At 42.5% G+C, this 13,125-nt stretch overlaps 1 protein-coding gene across 1 annotated transcript in view; it reads left to right on the forward strand.

Annotated features, from left to right (window-relative positions):
• Positions 1–9,757, forward strand: part of ppfibp2a (PPFIA binding protein 2a) — a 35,757-nt gene extending 26,000 nt beyond the window's left edge. Inside the window, exons 15-29 of the mRNA XM_048262844.1 lie at positions 306–363; positions 652–693; positions 903–1,038; positions 1,515–1,547; positions 2,227–2,250; positions 2,394–2,529; positions 3,107–3,235; positions 3,489–3,639; positions 4,993–5,104; positions 5,390–5,478; positions 5,604–5,726; positions 6,903–7,028; positions 7,281–7,469; positions 7,651–8,914; positions 9,039–9,757. Coding sequence (XP_048118801.1) covers positions 306–363; positions 652–693; positions 903–1,038; positions 1,515–1,547; positions 2,227–2,250; positions 2,394–2,529; positions 3,107–3,235; positions 3,489–3,639; positions 4,993–5,104; positions 5,390–5,478; positions 5,604–5,726; positions 6,903–7,028; positions 7,281–7,469; positions 7,651–7,854 — 1,552 coding nt within the window. The 3' untranslated portion in view covers positions 7,855–8,914; positions 9,039–9,757. The remainder of the gene's footprint in view (positions 1–305; positions 364–651; positions 694–902; positions 1,039–1,514; positions 1,548–2,226; positions 2,251–2,393; positions 2,530–3,106; positions 3,236–3,488; positions 3,640–4,992; positions 5,105–5,389; positions 5,479–5,603; positions 5,727–6,902; positions 7,029–7,280; positions 7,470–7,650; positions 8,915–9,038) is intronic.
• Positions 9,758–13,125: the final 3,368 nt, after the last annotated feature.

Below are 13,125 nucleotides of genomic sequence, written 5' to 3' on the forward strand. Positions count from 1 at the left end.
TAGGAAATCAGTCACACTTTGTAATAACCTGAGAACATCTGTACGTTGTGAACGTCCCTCTCTGCACGCCATAAAGGAAGTGAAAGGGAGAGAGCCAAGGCCATTCTGTACTTTCAGAAATATTCAAAGTGTGAGAATGTCAGGCAGAGCAATTACCTGTTGAAATTACCCACATAATAACAGCAATTGTAAAGGAACAGACACACTCTTCAGAAGCCTGATTGCTATAATATTTTTGTATGACAGAAATAGACTTGAACAAAGGTAGCTGTTTAGCAACGCTGGTGTTTTTATTTTTGTTGTAGGTCTCAACCGAGACTGATGTCGTCTAGTATGGAAGATTTGCAGAGCGGGCTTGGGAAGGTAGTTTGTACCAAGAGCCACAGTCCATTTTCTAGTGTAAACAATTTTGTGGGCTCAAAAGCCTCAAAATATATGTCACCTACAGTACCTCTGAAATATCTGTCTGTCCCCTTTGTCAGTTGCTAAAAAATGCATGTTCATCGGAGTAAATGCTAACATATGTGTGCTTATCCTTCATATCTACACCTTACAATATATTACTTAAACATTCTCAATCCAATATTTTAATGGACTCTTTCCTCTTGTGATCTTTTTCTGTCCTGATTATTTTGATTTTCTATCTTATAGCAAGTAACTGGAGCATCAGTAGAACCTGTAGTGTCAGCTGAGGTATTGAAATTGTCTCCTAATTTTATTTGACCTGAAACAAATAAATACCAACCAATACAAATAATTTGTTTCCCTCTCATTAATATTTCATCGCTGTTGCTTACACCACACACTTCTGACTACTGATCACCTCTCATAAATTAGATACTTCTGGTTTTATGCAAATTGCGCAATAGAGCCTGACCACTTGATATTTTGTAATGGCTCAGGTTCGACCAGCAGACAACAAGAGCCAGACGTTGCCAGGGAAACTGTCTCTGGTGGAGCAGAACAGAGAGAGTGAAGGCAGTGACACTTCAGCTCAGAAGTCACCGGAAGAGAGCGAGGATGGAGACTTCAGCCTAAGTATGCACACACGCAGCCCCACTGATGCTTCCTAATGAGTGTTCTTACTGTAATATGTTATGGTGAATATCATGTATGTTTTTCTCAAACTGCTTTTTAAGACTATAGAAATACATTTTTATCTTCAAAACCTTTAAAAATCTCTGAAGCAGAAGAGCTGTGTGTGAAAATGAGTTATGGGTCACTTTGGTATTATTTTCTTCCCTGTAAAACCTCATCTGCATGTGCTAACACATACTGCCTGTCATTTCTTAATACAATAATTCTCACTTTTCTGCTCTCTTCTTCTTTCTGTGTGTGTGTTTGTGTGTGTGTGTGTGTGTGTGTGTGTGTGTGTGTGTGTGTGTGTGTGTGTGCATAAGGCAGGTAAGGCGTGCGTGGTATGGCGGCGCGTCGGCGGCGCGCAGGCAGGCATGCGCGTGCTTGCGCAATTGTGTATGTGTTCCTTTCGCTTCTCATTTTGCTGCCGACTGAAGACCTTTGCAGGAGTGCAAGTGCTCCTGCTTTAGGTACCTCGCGTTCTCTCTCTCTTTCCTAAAAAAAAAAAAAAAAAAACACACACACACGCGCCCAGTCTATTCCTGGCCTCTCGGTTTCCCGCAGGGTGGAGGACAAAAAAAAAAAAAAAAAAAAAAGAAGTAAAACACCCCGCTGCCCTCTGATCACAACCAACCCCAGCAGCCTTTGATCTGGTCTAATAGGGCCAGGCCAGACCTGACTGCTGCTCCCTCTCTCCCTCTCTCGCTCACTCGCTCACTCGCTCACTCATGTGGCCGGCTCATGTGGCCCTCAGAGTCCGCCCAGCTGCGGGGCTCCGATTTGAAGTGGACCCGCAAGGGAAGCAGCCTTTGAGGCCCTAACCGCTGCCATATGATGCGGACGAGGGCAGCATGAATGACTGCGCTCAGAAGGGCACTTCTGGAGACTTCTAGGATCAAGCACTTCTAAGCCCACTAACAAATCTGCTGTTTGATATGCGCCACTTCCACATGGTTTAGAAGTAATAATTACAATTTCAGTCATGAAAGAGAAAGCAGCACTGCAGTGGGCCTCTGACCAAAGCAAATGCTGTGGTATTTTGGTTTGATTATTGAATTTTTACTATGTAATAGCAAGAAGGGAGCTTGCTTTAACAGGATAATGACTATTTCTTCTCTGATTACTCAATTGCCCACCTTGGAAATCTAGGAAGACAAGACTTCTTTGGTATTGGTGGGTTTGCTTTTGAATGGTGCATGCTCACTTGTTCATAAAGCCTGCTAAAACAGTCAAACTCTAGTAGTTCCCGTTCCAGATGTGATTGATTTGGCGTTGTAACTGGAGCGCTGATGTCGGGGAGCGTGTTCTGTGTGCAGGGAAAGGTGAGAAAATGGAGGAGACGACATCCTCGGACGTCTCGCCCATGTCCTCAGGGGCAGACTCGGGACAGCAGTCCCCTGTGTCCCAGGAAAATGTCAAGAACACCAAAAGTATCCGAAAAATATGGGGGAAGTGAGTAGGCCTTTCTTTTTTTTTTTCCAAGATTCCAACAAACTTGATATGCATGGATATGAAGCATGAAATTACACTGACACTTTTGTCAGTTTGTTAGACAGTGCAAAACCCTGAAAGATATGCAATTCCTGCTCACTTTTCTCTGATCTCGTAGATAAATATTAGCTAAAGAGCACTGCTATGATGAATTATATGGACTATTGGCCTACATGCATAATGTGCACATACAGATGACATGAAACATGCCATTTGTTTTGTCTGGTTCTGGTATTTTTGAAATATCTCTGGTTGAATGTCTCAAATCTGGATGAATGACTCACATCTGGTTGAATCATATCTAGATGAATGTCTCACACATCTGGTTGAATCATATCTAGATGAATATCTCACATCTGGTTGAATCATATCTAGATGAATATCTCACATCTGGTTGAATCATATCTAGATGAATGTCTCACACATCTGGTTGAATCATATCTAGATGAATATCTCACATCTGGTTGAATCATATCTAGATGAATGTCTCACATCTGGTTGAATCATATCTAGATGAATATCTCATATGTGTTGACAGAATTAGGAGGACGCAGTCGGGGGGCCTGAATGGGGTTGACCTGGAGCCGTCGGAGTTCCGCAGGGGAGGACTGCGAGCCACGGCCGGCCCTCGCCTGGCCCGCACTCCTGACTCAGGCAGCTCAGTCCGGTACGAAGACCTGTCACTCAGACACTTCTCACTGTCCTTATCTATAGGAATAGAGTTCAGACTCAGGCAGGGAATATTATCCCCAGTGTGATCCAGGACTCATAACTGATCAATTAAATAATTGACTGGTAGGAATATTAGTTAAACAGTAGGACATTTGAATCCTAGACCTAGATTTGTGTACCTTTGTATGACTTCTTCTGTATAATTTTTCTGTAGACCTAAAAAAAATATATATTTTTTTATCCATCAGGGACAAAAACACACCCTTTGCGAAGTGGACCAAAGAGCAAGTGTGTGGTTGGCTGGAGGAGTATGGTCTGGGCCACTATGTGAACCTCACCAGGCAGTGGGTAGAGAGTGGACAGACCCTCCTCTCCGCCACCCCTCAGGACATGGAGAAGGTGAAGCATCACCATGCATGTTTTTCACTAATTTCATTCAGTTTTGGTAATGTAGGGCAGGCTGTATAGAAACATAACTAAACAGTATCGCTTACAAAGGGATCGCCTTCACCAGTGGCAAGCGGCAGATGTCCTATTTTTCGCTATGGTTCGGCAGCGGAACAGTTGGAGCGGCAGCACTACACTAGTGTCAAACAATTTGAGCGTTGAACTTGGTTCAACTTTCAAAGCGTAAGCAAGGCTCATCAATTGTCAGTTTAGGCAATAGAACACAGAACATTTGTCTAAGTTAGGAACAAAATAGAACTTCCAATGTGATCCCTGCTTTAATGTAAGAGCAGTGTTCACAGATAGACCACATGTTACAATGACGGTTGTCTTTGAAAAGGCTGTGCTCTACAGTCAGTATGGCATTGATGTTGTATCAGTCTGTATTGAAAACTCTAGTACCGTGCCCAAGCAAAACATACCTGCAGGTACACTGCATCTGGCATTAGCCATATCAGAGAAGTCAAGATCTGATGTTTTCATGGCTGCAGTGTGTGTGTCATATTGTCAAGATATAAGGTCAAGATATACTAAATGTTCTGTGAGTGAAAAACATGGAAATCACATTATTGCACTGCAGTAATACAGATGTATTAAGCAGGTGTACAGTATACAGTGGTCTTGTTTTTAGTTGCAGTCTCTTGTCCAAAGATACACTAAATGTAGTCTTTAAATGATACCTTTAGCATTTCACATCCAAACAGCTTTATACAGTACATGGCATTGCACTGGCTCGGGTCATTACTTCCACCAAGTGTGAAGTTGGCTGGATGAACAGTCTGGAGATATGCAAAGACCAGACAGACAGACAGTCAGACAGACATATAGACACTCCTTGATTTATAGTTAGATACAGTTAGACCTTGATGTTACTTTGCCTTTTTTAGCAGTTGTACTGTCGTATGGTGTTTCTTATTAGAGTTCAACCCTTTGCTCCGAGTTCAAGCACACAGCTCAGTGTAGCATAAAACTAATATAACCCTACCAGAAGTGTAAAACTATATCAGGAGCTCGAGGTTACACTATGTTCGTCTACTGATAGAGCCATTTGTATGGGTGATGGGTCTCATAACCGACCTTTTTGAGATACAAGATGAGTGCATCAGACGCGTACCATGTCAAACTCATAACCGTCACACTGTCACATGCTGACAAGTATCACATTTATTTTGTGTTATTTTTTTGATGCACGCAATGCATCCATGCTATGGCCATTTTTAAACGCTGGCAACGGCTCACCATGTATTTCAGTAGTGTCCCCCTTTAAATCAGGATGCTGACCTTGCGGTGATATCATATCCACAGGAGATGGGCATTAAGCACCCACTGCACAGGAAGAAGCTCCAGCTGGCTATAAGGTCCTTCAGCAACAAAACCATGGAGAAGTCCTCCGAACTGGACCATATCTGGGTCACAAGTAGGTTTTATCTCAGTTCAGTAATCACCGCCATCATTGTAAATAGACACATCCACAAGGTTAAGATGAGTTACTACAACACTTCCAACCCTGTTTCTAGAGGGCACTGTGTATATGAATGCCATTGTTCAGATGCTCAGATGACAAGTTTAAGCATGGGGAAAACCCCAGCACATCAGAAGCCCATTAAACACCCATTTGCATTCTAGCACAAGTTGCATAAGCTCAAAACTACAGTTGGTGCCCTGCATGATGTTGACTGTGAGTGTGTCTGTTCCATCTCAGGGTGGCTGGATGACATTGGCTTGCCTCAGTATAAAGACCAGTTCCATGAAGCTCGCGTGGATGGCAGGATGCTTCAGTACCTGACAGTGGTGAGGCCACACAATAGTTTAATCACCCTTGGCTGTTGACACTTATGGAAAGAGAATAAGTCAGTCACCTCACAGTTCACCCCTGTCACAGTGACATTTCCCTTCTCGTCTTGTCCTTGGTTCAGAACGACCTTCTGTTCCTGAAAGTCACTAGTCAGCTCCATCACCTCAGCATCAAGTGTGCCATCCACGTGCTCCATGCCAACAAGTTCAACCCCCACTGCCTGAGGCGCAGACCGGGCGACGAGGTGAGCCTATGGGTAGGTCACAGCGGAAGAATTCACCCAATGGGTGGCTCTAACCTTAAATTCCTATTTCATTGTTTGGTGAAGTCACTTCTATGATATACACTGCCGTTCAAAAGTTTGGGTTCACTTAGAAATTTCACATAATGTAATCTGAAAACTACTGCCCTGATTAAAAAAACAATGCAACTTATCTCAGCTGGTATTCTGTCTATAATGGAGTTGAATGGATTTCTAAGTGACACTAAACACTGGAGGGCATTTACATCCAAATTGTTTTCTGAATCAACTGTATATACTGAAGTTAATTTCACTTGTACGATGCTTTGGAAGTCTTGGATGGGTTTTTGTGCCAAATTAGGGAATGAATGTTCACTGCGGCTTCCTCATATTAACACAGCCAGACGTATACAATAGACTTGTTGTTTGCAAACCGATTATACAGATATTTTCCTCCATCTCCACCTCCTGGTTGAGTTAGCCTGTGTTGAGTTAGCTTGTGTTGAACTGAAATCATAAGGTTTTAATCAGTTGCGGTTGGAAAACATCAGAGTAGCAGGAGTAAACTGAAAGAGAAAGCCTCTAACTAAACATGGCCAGTCTTCCGATATTATGTCATTCCTGCTCTATATGCGTGATGCATGATGCATGTGCTAGTACAATGGAGCCGTACACATTATGCAGGATGTTTTATGCAACAGTGATGTAATCTTTTTGGCTAGCTCTAATGAAAATATTCAAGGCGATTTATCAAAAGATCAAAGAGCAAAAAAAGGAAATGCATATGTAACAGGATTAAAACACCAGCACTGTGAACATTAATTAAAGAAATAGTGTCTAAAATAGGAACTATATGAACGATGGTCTTCTATGCTACTCGCACCTCCCCTTTCTTTCTATTGTTCTATTGTATCTCTTTCAGCAAGACTCGGGAACAACTACCATACCAGTGGACAGGAAATATTGACACAAACTAAAATCTATTGTTAGTTCAACTAAACATTCTTTGGGAAGCTAAGTCTGTTTCAGACACTCTAGAAGCGGTCAGTAAATCACTTGTAGTTTATTGAATATCTACCAGTGTGGTTCTGCTTTCAACTAACCCTGACCTTAAGGTGACCCTGGAAGGACCGGTGATTTTGAGAATCGTTTTTTTTATATTATTCTCTGTTCTCTCAGAACAAGGCCTCTCCCTCGGAGGTGGTGCAGTGGTCCAACCACCGTGTGATGGAGTGGCTGCGCTCAGTGGACCTGGCTGAATATGCGCCCAATCTGAGGGGCAGTGGTGTCCATGGAGGCCTCATTGTGAGTTTGCTGTAGTTTACCCATCGCAACTAACCCAGATGAAAGCAATTAAAATTCTCTATCCTATCACAGACACAGAAACTAGCATTAATGATGTGCATTATAGCATTAGCATTAATAATTGTGTGTTCTTCAAAGAAACTCTTGAACACCGCAGTGGTCTTACTCCGCCCTGATGACCACTTGATAAGGCGAATGAAAACCGTTTGATGTTTGTCTTAACGAGCCTGTGCTGAATTGGGCCTTCCTCAGATCCTGGAGCCGCGCTTCAGCTCGGACACCTTGGCCATGCTGCTCAACATCCCCCCGCAGAAGACGCTGCTGCGGCGCCACCTGACCACCAACTTCTCCGCTCTGGTGGGGGCGCAGGCCCAGCAGGAGAAGAGGGAATACGCCAACGCCACGGGGCATACGCCTCTCACCACCACAGCCAAAGTCAGGGTAAGGATGAAGATGATTCTATGTGTGTTAGGGGCTGAGGGAAAAGGAAAATATGGCTGCTTTAGTAGGCTTAGTTTCATAATTTTATTTTGGTCATGATTTGAATTTGAAATAACTTTAACCGACAAAATATCATCATCCATAAATCGGCGTCGTCTGTGTTTCTGTCCGTCCACGCCAGCCAAAGAAGCTGGGTTTTACGCACTTCAGTCACCTGCGTAAGAGGCGACCGGACGACTCGGCGGACTACATCTGCCCCATAGACACCAGCTCCCCCTCCTCTCTCAACGGCTCCCCACTCAGGCCCTACGCCGGCCTCAGGGGACTCAGCCCTGTGCTGGACAGAGACTCGGACCGGATGGAGCAGGTTGGATCTCGCTGCTGATCTGTCTCCCACTCTCGGCCCATAACGCTGTGCTTACATATGGCCATTAACCCCGCCTACCCCCTTCACCTTTTGGGACGCACTGTGGTTGCAATCAGGGTGCTAATCGGGTCAGTTGATTGACTTGGACTTAGGTAATGGTGATTCCGGAGGGGGTTAAATGGACGGAGGAAAGATACAAATCAAAATGGACTTTTAACAATGTTGTGATTTTTCTTTTTTAAAAATGCGTGGTGTGCACAAAAATCACTCAAGTTGTAAATGGTGTCTCTGTTTGAATATTAACGTTCATGTCATTCATGTGTGATTGATTGGGATGTTACAGAGCCTAAAGCGGATGTGTTAAAAATGTGATTTTCCTGGGCATGCTGAAGAAATGACTCTAGAAATCGTTGTTGCATTCCTCCTGCTTATGGTACTCCCTTTGACCTGCTAATATCTGTGTGTCATTATTATGCTGTCCAGCTCACCTCTTTAGCCTAATTAAAGTATGCTACCTGTAACAAACCTGTTTCACAAAACATCTGCTGCTTTGCTTTGAACTGCATTATTATTTAAATGACAAAGAAACAAGGAAGCTGTTTTGTTAGCTCATATCACAAATGCAAAACAAGTTTCAGAGGAGATCAGTGTTGGCAATTGATTGTTTAACTAATTAATTAAAGGTTATGCAATTTATATTCTATATTGTCAGTCAGGAATGGTGTTTTTTTATTTTGAAATATGCATCAATCAACATTTTTTTTGTTATGCTTACAAAATAGCAAACTACTCTGCTATTTTGAATATCCAAGGTAATGCAAATTTACCTCATTTAATTTTCGTATTTTTGCCGAGCTGCCTTAGCTTATTAGCTGCCATTACTCCATAGGGTTGACACTAGAAAATAGTATATGAACATTCCATGCCAGTGCTAATGTCTTTTTGAAAGACCAGAGGCAAACATAGTCTCCACCGGAAAAAACAATGTTACAGTCCCTATATTCTCCCAATACTACTCTTTCAACAGGAGTGCACTGAAGAAATCAGTTGTATCAGTTCAGCGGGTGAGGAGGCCAAGGTGAGTTGCAGTGTATCACTACATGATGCCACCTTTTAGCTTACTTTGTGTGATAAGCGTATTAAATATTAATGCAGGAGAGTGGCTGTGAAGACCTACAGTATTTTGACTTTTGGTTTTTCAGTGTAGAGAAACACGACTGTGATCCATATGGGACCCTGGAGCAGACAAAGGTTGAATCAGAAGCAGAAGGTATATTCAGTATGACTGTAACACCAAATAAGCAAGAGATCAATAGAAAAACTGATCAGCAATTTCAGACCTCCTCTGATACAGTGATGAGGACTAAATCACTCTGTGTATTCGGCATTTGTACCACTCTTCATTGCTGCCCTCTGCTGTCCAATAGAAGAATAACATTAAAGTGTTCACACAGAATGAACCCATGCATGTGAGAGATACTAAAATAATAATGATTATACATGTCGGAAAATGATCATAGTCCTAGTCAAAAAGCCATACATGGGACATAAACCCATCACTTCATTACAATTTACTTTTTTGTCCATTCAACTATCCAGCTGTCAGTGCCAAGGACTCAATGTTTCCAGTGGAGACTATTCATTTGTTTTGACATGGCCATAAATTTGTGTTATGTGTATAGAAAAAAATGATTTGTCAGTTTAAGCCACTGAGAACAAGAGCAGTGTCCTGCTCATCTGTAGGCTGACTGCATATAAGAACTCTGGTGTTAGCCTTGAGGGTTGGTGTAAGTGTTCGCTCTTGAATTTCCCACCTAATTTCCATGAAATTTGATAAGGTTGGTCCTACAGTTTATGTTAAGCCAACCCGCTTCATGTAAATTACTGTTAAAGTGAGGACTGAATAAATATCCTCTTAAAAGAGCTATGCATGTTTGAGCAATTTAAAAAATGTCTTTGTTCTCTCTTCTCTTTCTCTCTGTCTCTCTTTCTCTCAATCCCTGTCTTTATTTCACTCTATTTGTATGTGTCTCTCTCTCTCTCTCTCTCTCTATCCCTCTCTTCCTCTCTCTGTCTCCCTCTCTCTGTCTCTCTCTCTCTCTCCCTCTCTGGGGCAGTACTGCTCTCACACAGTGTCTCTCTCTCTCTCTCTCTCGCGCTCTCTCTCTCTCTGTCTCTCTGTCTGTGTCTCTCTCTTCCTCTCTGTCTCTTTGGGGCAGCACTGCTCTCACACAGTGTCTCTCTCTGTCTCTCCCTCTCTCTCTGTCTCTCTCCCTCTCTCTCTCTCTCTCTCTCTGGGGCAGTACTGCTCTCACACAGTGCATGTGGGCAGGTCAGAGCAGAGCTGATCAGAGCTGTGTCGGGTCCAGAGCTGGAGAGGAAAGCCCGTTCGTTTCCACATTACGGGAATATCCCAGTCAAATGTATCGCTGGCGCTCGGCGGGCCCTCACTGCCCTGAAATCCCCCGTGTCAGCTGCCGCTGAGCGTCTGGCGCCTGCGGCGCTCTGTCGCCATTAGTGGAGGGTACACTCAGCTCCTTTTAATGCTAACAATCACTTCCCATGTCCGCCCGCTCGTCGCCATTAACTCTGGGTCATTGACCACCGGCCTGTATTTATGACTTCTCTCTCCCCCCATGTCAAGCTTTAGGGCTTTTGCGTTTTGGAAAAAAGAATAGGATGTAGTACAATTTTACTCCTCCTGCATCTTAATTCAGCTATCTGAGCTGTCGTCGTATGGTCATCTGCACATTATACAAAATGAAATTCCCTGGCAGGGCTCTATAAACTTATTGCAATTATAAGCTTCTGTACCCTAATGTCTTGTTTAAAACATCTGTCATTATACTGAAACATTTGGTAAGGCTTTGGTCAGTACAGGCTTGGCTTTAACTGCTTGTAATTCTAACTGCATGAGGAACAGTTAATATCCTATACAATAGTTTGTTTCAATTTATTTTACAAATAGTTAGATCCCTGTTGTTGGTTCATACAGTGATCAAATCAGTGCAGTATGAAATCAAAGTAGTTATGAAGAGAGCTCTTTTAGATCTCATTGTTCCAAAAAAATCTTATACAGTAAATGTATCATTACAGTATAACAAGACAAGTGGATACTATTTGAATGTCAGAGAGATACACTGTTCAGGACTTCTTACCTTGACCAAAGGTATATTTATGACCGCCGCTAACGAAGCTAGCGAAGCTAGTCATCTACTTCCTGAATTTTTGGTCAACGATACCCGGGACACCGAACCACCGGGACACATGCAATTTGGTGGGTATGTAGCCCCACTAGACTTTTACGGAAAAATTCATTTAGCCCCCGGGGTCCCTCCCCGTGCTGGGCCCCGAACCGCAAAAAAAGCAGTTTTTCCTAAATAACTACCTGAACCGTGGGCACCGAGGATGAAGAATCGTTTATGGTATGTTGGTCTCAAGGGCCCACATCAATCTGGGCCCATAATCACTCATTTGTGATTTGCACCCCGGTAAAAATGAAAATGCAATATTATTCTGCTTTAATCGCCCTATCTTCAGTTAAGATGTTCAGAACTGCACCAAATTTTATTTGTATGATTGACCTGGCATTCTCTGGGGGGGGGCCAAGTTTCATACAATTTCATCCATGGGGGGTCTTAAAAAAATAGATTATGTGTACATTTAGTGACTATACACTCATTGGCCTGTAGATGGCGGTGCACACATATACACATGCACACACACACAGGCACCCACATACTATCGGTATTAGAGCGGCCCGATACATATTACAAATTCAGTAGGATTAAAAGAAAGCCAAAATATATATCATCATCATCATCATCATCATGGCTGCATTTCCAGTATTGGCGATAAGTAGTCGTTTGTCCACTAGATGGCGATCGTTGCAGTGAGGACGTAATTTTGTTGGAAGTTAAACGTGGGTTGGAAAAACAATGGACGCTTCCTACAAGGACTATAGTTTACGCAGAGAACGTCTAATAAGGATAGGATGATGTTCACATGAAATGTAATTCCCATTTCTTCTTGAAGCCGAAATAAATCTGAGGATGTTTATCGGACATGGTTGGTTTTTACTGCAGGTACCTTGATCTTATAATATCAATAAGGACCTAGGTAATGTTACCGTTAGCGTTGGTTGAGTGGAGGCCAATTTGATTGATTGCATTTGTAGAAAACTATAAATGCGGTTATACCAAGCAAATTGATAGCAGCACTGTAATTGTATCTTTAGACATTTGTTGCATGTGCTACAAAAATCATTCTGTGCAATGGAAGATTTACCAACGTTACACCGGTCTGATGGGCTACAGTTTTGCCTATACATGCGTGAGACTGAGACGCCTGTTTATTTTGTTTTAAGTGCGTGCAGGGTGTGAGAGGGGAATCGATGTGCTTTGATTCCAGCTTGGTAGTTGTAGTCTGTGAAATTAAAAAGCACGTGTGTGTGAAGTATCCAAACAATGACACCTTCATTTCATTATGGCTGCTTTAGCAACACACCTTAAACTACTGTGTAGTGGGTCCCATTTAGAAGTGGCTACTTCATTCGCACTTTCCTTGACTCATGGAGCTGGGCGTGAATTTTTATTTTTTTTTGCCGATGATATGGCAGTTTAAGTCCGCTTGATACTGTAAAGGCGTCGCCATTGGTTTCCAAAGGAGATTTTATTTGTGTCAGCCCAGCATAGCCTATTGACAATTTATGTTGTAAATAGGGCCTACCTTATAAGCCTACCTGTAGCTTAGGGAAGCTAACAGCTTTCTATTAGGATCTAGTGTGTTAGTTACAGTTTTGTCATAACTCCCTGATGCATTTTTGCATTTAGAATAGCCAGAGCTGTGAACAATATCGGTGCCTATGGACTAGGCTTGGTGAACCCAGCCTGATCTGCCCGCTATTTATTTTTTTGATTTCTTAAAAGATTGAGGTTGGTCTGGTGAAAGCCAGACTAGCCATGGACCTCAGTTACACAATGCAAGGGAACATGAATCAGCCTATATTTTGCACGAACAATAACGGACAACAGCTCTTCAACTTTGGCCCGTTAAAATGTGTATGAACAGTCTAGCAACGCATTTCATCAAGGCCCATTTGGACATGTCAGTTATTTGCATCACTAGATGTAAAACAGCATTTCGTTTCAGACTACTGTTATTTAATTTGTGCATTAACAATAACGTTTCAGACTACTGTTACTTAATTTGTGCATTGACAATAAAGTATTACATGAACTAAAGATGACTAAAATCTTATGTAGAAGAAGAAACATTCACAAAAAATCC

This window comes from Alosa alosa, chromosome 14, assembly GCF_017589495.1.
Source record: "Alosa alosa isolate M-15738 ecotype Scorff River chromosome 14, AALO_Geno_1.1, whole genome shotgun sequence".
NCBI lineage: Eukaryota > Metazoa > Chordata > Actinopteri > Clupeiformes > Clupeidae > Alosa > Alosa alosa.